Source organism: Asterias rubens, chromosome 11 (genome assembly GCF_902459465.1).
Source record: "Asterias rubens chromosome 11, eAstRub1.3, whole genome shotgun sequence".
Classification (NCBI taxonomy): Eukaryota; Metazoa; Echinodermata; class Asteroidea; order Forcipulatida; family Asteriidae; genus Asterias; species Asterias rubens.
Genome location: NC_047072.1, coordinates 16,849,261 through 16,862,271, shown reverse-complemented (window position 1 = coordinate 16,862,271; position 13,011 = coordinate 16,849,261). Strand labels below are relative to the sequence as shown.

Here is a 13,011-nt window from a genome sequence, read left to right as displayed (position 1 = left end):
TAACATGAACTACAACTATTATGTTGTTGCCATTGGTTAAATTTGCAGGTCAGATAGACATGCGTAAGTCATACGATCAACTCAGATGTAAAAGGACACGTACAACTTGAAAGTGAAGTTTTTATTGTCTTTGCAAACAGAAAAAAATTGTGTGCAGGAAGGACTGACCCAGGAAGGAAGTGTGACAGGAATCAGGAAATGTGTGCAGTGATTTATCTGGAATGTAATACTGTACATGCTGTACAATCTATCTAAGAACTGTCTCATTTGATTCATAATTGAAGTACAGTCTAGAGTGAATCTTGGGCTTTTAATACAACTGGTTTTTATTTCAAACTATTGGACGGCGAAATAAACTGGAATACTTGGTTCTAGGAGCATCGGCATCATTTGTACGTTTAGAGCAGCAATTTATGTAAGGAATTTAAATTATTAACTCATAAAACTAAGAACTGTCTCAGTCTTGGGCTTTGGTTACAACTCGGTTTTGATTTCAAACTATCGGACTGCGAAACAAACTGGAATACTTGATTCTCGGAGCATCGGCATCATTTGTACTTTTGGAGCATCGAGGGCGATGACATGTAAGGAAATTTAATTTTAAAATTTTGAAACATTTAAAAGTATTGTCTACAGTATGATTCTTGGGCTTTGATTACAACTGGTTTTGATTTCAAACTATTGGACGGTGAAACAAAAAGGAATACTTGGTTCTACTGTAGGAACATCGGCATCTTTTGTACTTTTGGAGGTGTAAGGGCAATGACATGTAAGGAAATTAAATTTAATTAACTCATAAATTTGAATTGTCGTCCGTAACACACTTTTCAAAAGTTGATATTGTGACTGGTATGTTGATGATCTTCATTGACCCCTGGCATTTTAAATGATTTGGGTTTGAACAAAGATTAATTTACTCAAGCAGGATTTGAACCAATGACCTCTGGATTAACGTGCCAGGGTTCTACTAACTGAGCTATTGCAACCCTACATGTATTGTTAGGCAACTTTAGTAGCTTGTTCACTCATACTGCATCTCTTTGGAACTCCTTGCCTGGTGCACGTTGCCCTTCATCCTATGATCTGCCATCTTTTAAGAGGAATGTCAATTCCTACATTATGTACCTTCAGCTCCACTGAGTTTCTGCATGTCTATGTTTTCTTCCTTGTAGCCCTTAACCTAGAGTGGCTTTTAGCCTTGATTTGGGCGACTTGCATAAAAATAAAAAAACTTCACGGCAATACTAGGCAATTGCTTGTGTGCCCCTTGGTCATTGCCTTGGTGCGCTTGAAATGTTCCAGTAGAAATTTACAATTTCCTCACAGGGTACCCTTTACACATGTAGGAGAAAATGCCTTGGTGCCCTTGCCCTTTACAAAAACGAGACATTCAGGCCTTTATTTACACATGTTATAATGGCGGTCTCCCTATTTTGTCAATACTTTGTTAATTATTCACTTGGAACATCTGCTCATGTCTGCGAGACACTGTGTGCACATTAGACAGAGTTGGTAAAACAAGTGTATTCACAAATGGGTGAATACAACACATACAAACATTAGCCCCCAAATCAAACTCCACGCGCCAGTCGTACAGTGTAGATCAATATTTTCTCAAGTCAACGCATGAGCAGATATCACGCTTTAGTCTGCAAAAAAATAAAAACGCAATCATACCATCACTCTCTCTTTGTTCTTCCATCGTCACAAAGGACTGTTTACCAGACTAAATCCTTGTAAGTTTATAGTCTTTAAAGAGTTCAAGTACAGACCTTATCTGATATGATTTTCAATTTGGCCATGATGCTTTAGTTGTCACGTGCGCCAGTGTTGCCGATTTACCCTGATGCAATTGTTATCTGATTGATAATGTCTAATGGCGTCGATGTAGACAGACGTGGGTTTTAATTTGCTTTTAAAAACGCTGTTGTCTGTTGGATGTGTATTCAGATCGTTGTGAACTTGGATTTTTAATGACTTGTTTGGTAAGTAATGTTTTGTTCGTTGTACGGATTTTTGTCATTGACTGTCTACATAATAAGTACTTTACTTACAATTGTCCTGGTTGTTTATCGTACTAATTCATGCGTGATGTGTTGTTTAGGCATGTTATGAAAATATATTCAGGCCTGATACTTCATGGAGGCAATGAAGGTGACTGCCTGTGCATCCCCTGGTCATTGCCTTGGTGTCTTTGAAATGCTCTCTCTCAGTAGATATCTACAATTTCCTCTTCTGAGGGTGCCCTTTACTAAGGAGAAAATGCCTGTGTGCCCTTGCCACCAAACAGAGGCGAGCCTCCACGCCTCCTGGTCATTGCCTTCGTACCTATGAAATGATCTCAGTAGAAGTCTACAATTTCTTCATAGGGTGCCCTTTAGTAAGGTGCGTAACTGCCCTTTCAAAAACAAAGCATACAGGCATGTCATTGTTTTTGTGTTTTCTGTTGTTTTAAATACGACGTAATGTACTATTAATAAAAGGCTGGAATTTAACAGTGGACTACGACTACAGTCCTGAGGCCAGTGATTTTAATGGCGGGCTAGTTAAACTTCAACCGGACTAGTCATGATGGTCAGTTAAACTCCAACCGGACTAGTCATGATGGTCTTTGTGTTCTTCAGGTGAATAATATCAATATTTACTCTGATATTAATTGAAACAAACAAAGCTGATTTTACGTCTGATAAAATATCTTTCAAGTGGTTTGGGTATCGAAGTACATTCTATTGTTTGGCAAATGAGACTGTTGACTTGAATGGGTGTAGAAAACATTTTAACAAACTTGTTAAACTGACTGTAAAGTTTTTTCTCGTTTTTAACTCTGGTCTTCTAAACAATATCCGGCTCTGTAGAAAAGTTTAAAGCTAACAAGACTTGTAGATTTTCTTCAATTTTTTTTATAATGAGTTCTGATATACTGGGGTTGAACTGTCAGACCATAAACTGATTTTTTGCTTAAAAATACATAAAAATGTGAAACAGTAAAATTTTAGAAAAACATTTTATAATGTTATGCTCTGAAGCTGTACCACGCTGTACCACAAGAGATGGCAAATAATACATTTTCCCCTCCAGATTACATAAATCGGCCCACTCTATTTTGATGCTTAAAATTGCTGGCACATGCAGATTTTTAAAACTTGCCGATGTTTATTGCTTGGCGGCATACTTGTATCATGTCCAGTATGAGACAGACATAAACTGTACCTAACTATACTAAAAGAGGCACTGCAGCAAACAGGTGTGTACAGGTTAGGCCAAGTAAAAAAATATACTAGTTGATCGTCTGGGTTTTTCCAAAAAGGGGAGGATGAGGGCCTTTTTTTTATTTTTATTTTTAAAAATTTTCTTTCAAAGAAATTTTTGATTTTAATTCAAACTGGCCACATTTCTTTTTTTTCTATGTAAAAAAAGAAAAAAGATGCGGCCTCAAAAAAGGATGAAGGAGGGTACGATCAACTGGTATTATTTTTTATTTGGCCTTATAGCTACATGTAAGGCTAGTCATTACTCATCTGTTTATCTCTCTACCTTCACGTGATTATTGTAATTAGTGACTTATCAATTAGCTCATTAAATACAGCTCTCTTACTGTACACAAAAACATACTGCATGCAGGCTGAAATACCAGCACATAATGTAAGTTTGCTGTTGTAAACCATTTTATGATCAAACTTAATAGGATTTTCTCTGAAAACTAAGGATTTATTTTTTGATTGACCTTTCTGAAGACGATCAGAGTATACTGATCGAAACGTCGAGTTGAAACCAGCGGTTCATTTCAGAACCACCCCAACTCATTAGAGATAGTCATACATGTACATGGTGTTACCGCAAACCTTTCCATATCGTATTCCACCATGCAAAGTTTCAGAAGTTTTTAGTTTTGAAATAGAGCACTGGGCTTATACTGTGCTAGTAAAACTGTCGGTGTTTTACCAGTGATCACGTAGGCCATATATTTGTGTTTATTTTATGCCCCTAAAAGTTTAATGTTCAAATTTAACTAATGACCAATGGTTTTATTGACTGGTTTATTGAATAAATTGATTTAAATTTTCTGTACCCAATAATGCTAGACGCACAATGGAAGCGCAGTCCTTTACAAGTTATTTTAATTTCTTTGAAACATTGTGGGGAATTCGTTTGTTTACTTGATGGAGTTCATTGCTAGCCATCTGCTACTCAGTTTGTTTTCGCTTTGTTGTCTGGAACTTACGACCACTGTTCCCCTTGTGAAGCTAAAGTCTAGAGTGGACTCAACTTTCAGAGGATATCGCAGGTCAAAGTACACGTTGACTCAGCTCAGTTGTTGTCCGTATCGTAAACTTGAAAATTATGCTGTTCAAATAATTGTACAAATTATAATAATAATAATAACTTTCGATTTATATAAGGCCTAATAACTAACACTTAATTCTCTAAGCGCTTTACATTAGTGCCCATGTCAAATTGATGATTAATATGGCAGGAAAAGGGTTCATTCCATGTTGAGTTGAGGACGGTTGTAGGCTACAGGCTGTAATTATTGGGTGTATTGTCTTGAGTGTCAAATTAGCGTGATTAATGAATTTGGACGGAGAAAGCTAAATTAGAAGGGGAAAAGTTCCTTGGAGTGAAGTCAAAAAGTAATTCAATGCAAAAGTTATGGTTTGCCATCTGGTTAGATTTGGATACATACATGTAGGGCCTATAATTGTTGTTGAATTTCTTTGATGACAAGATAAAAAGGCCCTCAGAGGTAACAAGGAAATGTACTGTGCAGGTTTACGCATGTGCTACTTTGTGGGGTGTTTTTCAGGTGTAGGAACTGTACTCGTGGGGTGTTTTGACATTGTGGGGTGCACGATACAATGTTTTTAAAACTGAAAATTTTATGTCAGAAAATTGTTTCTGGTTGTTGTTGCCAAAGCACACCCCAGGCACTATGCCAAGACACTGAATATTGTATGTTGAATGTACCCAAAGTGTGAATGCACAGATGTCAATTTATAAATTTGAAGAAAAAATAAATAAATTCAGTTTTGTAAACGTTGCTGTTTGTTTACAGGTGTGTCAAGCCATGGTCAAACAATGTTTACAGTGTACTTTTTCAACCATAATTCTTTAATTACACATGTTACATGTATACCAAACTAATTATTCCATCCTTGAGTTTAGAAACGCAAAACAACCACAACGCTTAATTATACATGGCTTAAAATCTATGGGGATAGGACAACCTTGGGTTGGTACATTACGTGTAGTAGTGTAACTTATTATAATGAGTTTTATTCAAATTACACGTACAAACGTACATTTATGTATGCAGAGTTCGCCTTTAACCTTGTCAGTGACTAGCCACCAGGACCAGCCTGTCATATGTCACATGTCCCTCAGCTTTTTCACAAGTGCATAATTAAAATATATTTAATGGGGCATTGTTTTCGTTATTAACTTAGGATTCATCTTGGGACTTATTAATTTCCGTATCCATACGTTAGGACACATTGAACCCCTCCTAAGTTAGGACGAGTTACTCGACTCCTAACTCGAGATAGGATTAATCCTAGCGTTTCGTGAAATCGGCTGCAATGCCATTATTTACCATATAGTGCCCCACTGTAACTCAAAGGCTACGGTTGATTAACATTCATGTACTATACATATTGACAATCATAATTCACTTAGTAGACAATCCAGTAAGACTGCATAGTGTGAGAAGCTAATTAATGTTCTAGACATGTTGTCTGACTACACATGACGCAGGTATACAATCACAAGGTAGTGTATGACTGGAGGCAGCTAGCATGGCTAGGGTGCTTACTGCGCACCTCGTAATGATCAATACTGATGAACTGTGGGTGGCGTGCATACACCCTTTAAGCAATCGGCAGCCCAAATGTAAATCTATGGACATTTTGAAAAAAGTACCCAAATCCTTTAAGTGCAGGTACATTCTTCAAAGCAAACTGTTAATAGAGCTTGCTAGTGTTACAATAAATTTTGAGTACAAATAATGGTTAGGGCCTAATTGGTAAAATAAACAAGTCTGGGCACAATTTGGTATCCCATAATTTGTAATAATTTTTCATATTTTGTACATTTTGTGCTGTATCCAATACATTAGGGCCTATTGTATGTGTGGGTTGATGTTGATGTATGTGGGTACACGCAAACATATTACGCATGCAGTCTAGAATTAATGCATGCTGCTGTGATCAAGGCCCGATTTCATGGATCTGCTTACCATAGAATTCTGCGCTTACGGAACCCTTGTAGCACACAATACTATGATACGTAAACGCCGAAATCCGCGGTAAGCAGAGTCATGAATTTGGGCCCTGATACATGAACATGTAGGTCTCGATGGTGTTTTGTTCTGCCCGATGAAGCAATGATGTACATGATGTACAGACCTGCTTTTAATTGGCAACAAAACACAGAGTTCCAGAAATGTGAACCAGATCAGTGAGCAAACACATCAACATGGGAAATTGATAAATTAAAGAAAGCCTGTCGTAATGTTAGACACTCCTCCAATGCAATGAGAGCAAGTTTCCCCTGTCCTGATTATATGACGCCCTCAGCTTGTGTATAATTATCTTTCCAATGTGTAAGACATTTCACTACAGGGAAATAATAGCTGAGAATGGTTAGGGAGGGGAGTCTTGCGACCCCTGTTCTATAAAAATACATGTACATCGAGCGTCTCAAAACACTGTTTTGTTTTACAAGCCTGATACTCGGAGGCAACAAAGGCGATTGCCTCCATGCCCCGTGGTCATTACCTCCGTGCCCTTCAAAAGCTCCAGTAGCAACTTACAATTTCCTCATTGGGTGCTCTTTACCAAGGATGAAATGCCTTGGTGCCCCTGCCCTTTCAAAATGAAGCATACAGGCCTGCGATGGTTGATTCACAAAAATCTTTGTATGGCTTTGTATTCATATCTGGCTTGATTTGTGATTTGGGGTTCAACAAAGAAAAATTGACTATAGCGGCAAGCTCCATATTAATCCAGAGGTCCAAAGTTCAAATTCTGTTTTAGTTGTTTTTTCCTAAAAACTAATAATTATATTTTTTAAATCGTGTTTCTGTTTTGGAATCAAAGACGAAACCACAACAAAGACGAGACAATAATGACCCAATCTTGTAGCAAAAGTTGATTTCTTGTCACACCTTCTCCTGAAAAAATAACATCACCCCTACAAGAATAATAGTACAGTCCATGTTCTCAGCAATTCAATGTTCTAAGGAAACGATCACAGTCAAATTCAATGTAATTGCTATCAGTATAATTTAACGGTCAACACCGGTGCACGCAAGATTACTTTGATCCACATTAGGATTTCATAGCAGGGGACCAGGGACCTTGAATGTCATGACATCATCGTTATTAAATTTCAGCTATTGTTTGTCTGGGCATTGTCTTTTATAATTCGCTGCCGTGGTAACAGGTTTTGATGCTTTTAACGCCAGCTCGCTGCACAGGAATTGACCATAAACCCTTCAGATTGGATTTGCAAAATTGCAGGACAAATTTGTGAAAGCGTTTAGTTCTAAACCGGATGTTGGACTATTTGTTGATGTAGTGAAGGATGCTTTTAAAAGGTGGAAAAGACCCTTTAGGGGAAAATAGTCATTGGGAACGTTTTTGCACCTAAACCTTGAATTTGATATTTTCTGCATTTTGCTCTTTGTGAATTATGGATTTTTGTTTCTTTATGGCTGATATATTTTTTTTATATCACATTTGTTATTAGTTGAAGGAGGTCTGAATTATTGAAAATTTTTCGTTGGAAATTTCAATAACATTAAACAAATTTATTTTACTAAATGAATGTTTTGTTTAGTTTGTTGTTGTTTTTTGCTTTCAAGAAATACATGTTATAGCCTATCATATCATGGCTAGGCTATTCACAATGTGCATCAGGGCTAGGTTTCGTTCTTTGTTGTACAGGAGATCAGATATTTTGTCCAATCTTTCGGTTAAGGTTTTTATTTTTATTTAAATAACAACAAATCAAGTAGAAAGTAAATAATAGCAAAATATCCCTCACTCATTCAAAGTGGAGAAGTAAAAGCTAAATGGTATTTATCTGTTCACATGTTTTGTTTATAAATGTTTCTATCACTTGTTTTGTTTATAAATTTTTCTATCACATTAAAAAATTTTCCTTTTTCATTATAATGAGCTGTTAGAACGGTTGTTTCAAAATTTGGAATAAGATTGCTTCCCATCCAAATAATGTACACATTCCAGTTGCTAGACAGGATTTTCTAGGGCTGTCTGACTGGTTTCCAAACATGGTCTTCTCAATTGTTAACGGGGGCACGCTAAATAAAGGCAGGTTTGTCCATGTGTCTATGTACACATACCTGGCAGCCTGGGGTGGATTTTACAAAGAGTTAAGACTACATAATGAGTCTTATCTCGAGTTAGGACGAGTTACTCGTCCTAGAGTTACATTTGGACGAGTTATCGTTAAGTCCTCATGTAGGACTTAAGCCCTAAAGGCAGTGGACACTGTTGGTAATTGTCAAATACTAGCCTTCACAGTTGGTGTATCTCAACATATGCATAAAATAACTAACCTGTGAAAATTTGAGCTCAATCGGTCATCAAAGTTGCGAGATAATAATGAAAGAAGAAAACACCATAGTCACACAAAGTTTGTGCGTTTAGATGGTTGATTTCGAGACCTCAAGTTCTAAACTTGAGGTCTCGAAATCAAATTCGTGGAAAATTACTTCTATCTCGAAAACTACTCCGCTTCAGCAGGAGCCGTTTCTCACAATGTTTTAAACTGCCAACCTCTCCCTATTACTCTTTACCAAGTGAGGTTTAATGCTATTAATCATTTTGAGTAATTACCAATAGTGTCCACTGCCTTTAATTTTTTTTTAAATATCTCCTAGGACTAGTCCTAAGCTACATGTAGGACTAGTCCTAACTCCTTGTGAAGTTTACCTCTGGATACAGCAATATCAATATAACACATGTAGGCATTATATTTCTTTGTCACCCTCATAAAAATCTGCAAAATTTTCATTGAATAGCCAGAAATGTCTGTAGAAGCCTACACCATTTGTACATGAGCACTTTTACCCAACTTAAAAGTTTTCCTATTTTTTCCCAAATATCAGTTCTAATTACAGTTTGACTGTGTATACAGTGGTAAGCATAGTCACCAACAAAATATGGGTTTGTCCTTTTGTGTTGGCACTTGTGGAGTCCTTAGTGTAAATTTATTTATAATGTTTATTTGTGTATACATGTAGTACACGTATTGTATTCAAGAAAACAAAACACTAATAAAAACAATCAGAGCGTTGATGCAGAAATTTCTATAGAAATCTTGCCCACAATAACCTCTGGACCATGATGTGTACAAATGCGCTATGCACCTGTATGGGGTAATTGATTGAATTTGTACAGTATGTAATAAATTTCTGCATAATTACAGTTAAGTACATGTAAATGTGTAGGCCTGCACGCAGTATGCACAAAAACTGTACATGTGTGTAGTGTACATTTTAAGTCATATTAAGGGTTGCCTTAACCATCTTTCAAAGTTGTCCCTTTATTGTTTATCTTTTCATTAAAATAATGTTAATCCATGCCTTTCCAAATTTACGATGCGTCCATGAAATCCATTGTCTTACAAACAATAGTCCTAGAGGCTTGCCAAGATTTCACCTCTCCCTTCACAGTGAAATTCTGCCATCTGCTGATAATTTCTGCTTAGCTATTGATTTGGCACAGATTCAAACTTGGAACGACCTTGTACGTGTTTGTCACGTGCGTGTGCCGCGACGTGTGCGCCGTTGCGGAAACAGACCCGAGCCTTTGCTTGGTCTTCACACTTCAGCGGTAATTTTGTTTTATGAGGTCGTTTGTCGGGAGTTATTGGTCGGCGTTTTGGATCTAAGGTTCAGCTTTGTGTACCTGGAGATCGGCAACAGTTACCCGATTAATATTGGAATGTATTGTGCTGTTTTTACTGCGGGAAAGCATGTTGTGGAAAATTGGACAGCGACAGCGATCTCGCCGTCTGAGTACGAGTGATATTTTGGCAGACAAGGTGGGATAGTGTTCTGTTATTTATCACGCTTCATTGGCGTTAGCAGACATCCAATATGTGTAGTGATTATGATTTATGGTTGGAAATCCTCTCTATGTATGTTTGCTTCGGGTTTAATCAGCTTATTATTATTTAGCTTAGATTTGTTCTTATTTATTTTTAACTAAAAAACAAATAAATAAACTATTCAAACTTCTTACGTAATGTACAGGTAAAGGTACGTAGTACAGGTACATCTACACACACACACACGACTTGGACCTAATTTCTGCTTTGTTTTAAGCAGAAAGTATTCCTTAAAGGCACTGTCCACTATTGGTAATTAGTGTACTCAAAATAATTGTTAGCAAACAAAACTTGATATTATAAAATATTGTGAGAAACGGCTGCCTCTGATAGAATGTGGTTTTTGAGAAAGAAGTAATTTGTCACTCAAATATTTAAACTTTCAGGTCTTAAGCCTTTTATTGGCATCTGAAAGCACACAAATTTGTGCAAGGTATTTTTTCTTTCATTATTCTCTTGCAACTTTGATGACCAATTCAGTCCAATTTTTCACAGATTGTTATTTTATGCATGAGATGTTGGGATACATGTTCACCAAGTGAGAATACTGGTCTTTGACAATGACCAAAGGTGTCCAGTGCCTTAAAACAATTTCAGCTTTTAAAGCAAATGTTGGCAGGTTTGCCTTAGTCACTGACTCCACATTATAGCTTTATGAATCCCTCATATTGATTTACTCACCATCATGGAGGTAGAAATACTCAACACCATGCAGTACATGTAGCCCTTTCAAGTTCAAACTCACTGTGTATTTGATTTGATATACTCTTGATTATGTTGATATAAGTCTGACAGAAATGTATTTTAAAACTCTAAAGAACTTCCATCAAAAACTGGGTTAATTTATCAAGTGAACCATGGTCTAGTCTTTTCTAGTCAAACTACCCTTTAAGCAGGCAACATAATGCAAAGTCAGGCGATGTGTGCGGGGCATGCATAATGTCTTCGACCATGGTTTTGAGTCACTCACTGCAGTGGGTCTATTATCTGAAAGACGACGAAGGAAACCGTGCCCTCCTCTACTCTCGGCAGCAGGCAGGGAGGGAATGAATAGCATCTGGTTGTGGAGGGAAAGGGTGACAGTTCCTAGTGGTGTTTGGGTTTGCTGGACGTGGACGGACCTATCTGCTGCGTGTGCATTTATCAACGGTGAGGGTAGACCCTACATCTGCACGTAGGACTGCTCAACGTTCCGGTTGGATTAAACTGAGCATTGTTGTGAGTGTACGGAATTGCTTGTAACACATGGGACCTACAATGCACATCATGTATGGCTTTACATTAAGTCCTATCCCAAGGATGAAGCAGTAATAATTAAGAGTACCTGCGTGTTGCTTTAAGGACACAAGTGACAAGATTTGAACCCACACTCTGCTGATCGGAATACATGTCTCAGATCTTGAGTCCAATGCACATGACCGCTCGGCCACAACAAAACATTGTATGTATCAACCTCTATGATTCAATATTCAAAAGAAACTGTACCATGATGCAATTTTAGTAAAGGGATAATTAATATTATGTAAAGGGTCGTGGTCTGGAATCCAACCTGTGTAATGCATTATCTATAGGCATGAAAGCCATGATTGTTTTTGCTTCAGCCTCAACTACAGCTGTATGGTGTAGCACTGAGTACCGATAATGCTCTGGCATGTCTGATGTGTAGACATTTGATGCGGCCATCTTGATTTTTTCCTGTTTCTTCCCTGGGCAAAATAGTCTGGTTCCTTTTTGGTACACTGAATATTAGCTTCCATTAGTGTTACTGGATACCGGGAACCTACCAAGATGACAGCAGCATGATGGTCTGTTATGCAGGCTTTTTTATGATACACACACTGTTGTTATTGTACATGGGTATACTGTAGTCTGCATTAAATGCAATGGGGTGTACTGTTATACCATTGGGACACACCTGATCAGTTCAATTTGACATCTCTTTGATTTCATTCTATTGTTATATTGTTTATTTTAGAACTTTTGTAGACCCCCCATCACATTACAGTACAAAGCATTTTGTTCACTGCCAGGATTAATCTTGCTGTCAAAGACAAACTGTTATTTTTAGCATTTTTTGATACAGTTAAATGCACAGGTTCTAAACTTTTTGCTATTGTGGAATTATTAGGGTTTTGTGAAAATACTGGGGGTGGTTGAGTTGTATTGTACTTTTGTACTTAGCAAAATTTCCTGGGGAGTTTTAAACCCACCACGAGCCCACGCTCATTTCACACTTACTACAATATTTCTTGGAAGAACGGACATGGACTACAATGTCCTTTTCACACTACATTGTATTTGACTTGCCCTTTCGCACACATCAGTGAGATTGCTTTACCCCTGATCTACATGATGTACCCTGGCAACCAAGCACATCCTGGGGAAAGCCACCCCTACTGACCAGTCTTCTCACTTGGTGTATCTCAACATATGCATGAAATAACAAACCTGTGAAAGTTTCAGCTCAATCGGTCATCGAAGTTGCAAGATAATAATGAAAGAAAAAACACTCTTGTCACACAAAGTTGTGTGCTTTCTAATGCTTGATTTCGAGACCTCAAGTTCTAAATCTGAACCTCAAAATCAAATTTGTGGAAAATTACTTCTTTCTCGAAAGCTACATTACTTCAGAGGAAGCTGTTTCTCACAATGTGTTATACATGTACTATTAACCTCCCCCATTACTTGTTACCAAGTAAGTTTTTATGCTAACAATTATTTTGAGTACACTGTAATTACCAATAGTGTCCACTGCCTTTAAAGCCGTAAAACCCTTTGTAAGTTTTCTTGAAAAGTGCAATCAGAACCCAGTGGAATAGGGACCTACATGTGTTGGGACAGTGTGAAAAAAGGACTGGGTAACCACTGCAGTAAACA

The 13,011-nt window shown here is 37.4% G+C and overlaps 1 protein-coding gene across 1 annotated transcript in view; it reads left to right on the top strand.

The window, feature by feature from the left end:
- The first annotated feature begins 11,066 nt into the window (after window positions 1-11,066).
- The window catches only part of LOC117296298 (ensconsin-like), a 45,623-nt gene continuing 43,678 nt past the window's right edge, over window positions 11,067-13,011 (top strand). The window contains exon 1 of the mRNA XM_033779146.1: window positions 11,067-11,283. Within this exon, the coding sequence (XP_033635037.1) occupies window positions 11,067-11,283 (217 nt within the window). The remainder of the gene's footprint in view (window positions 11,284-13,011) is intronic.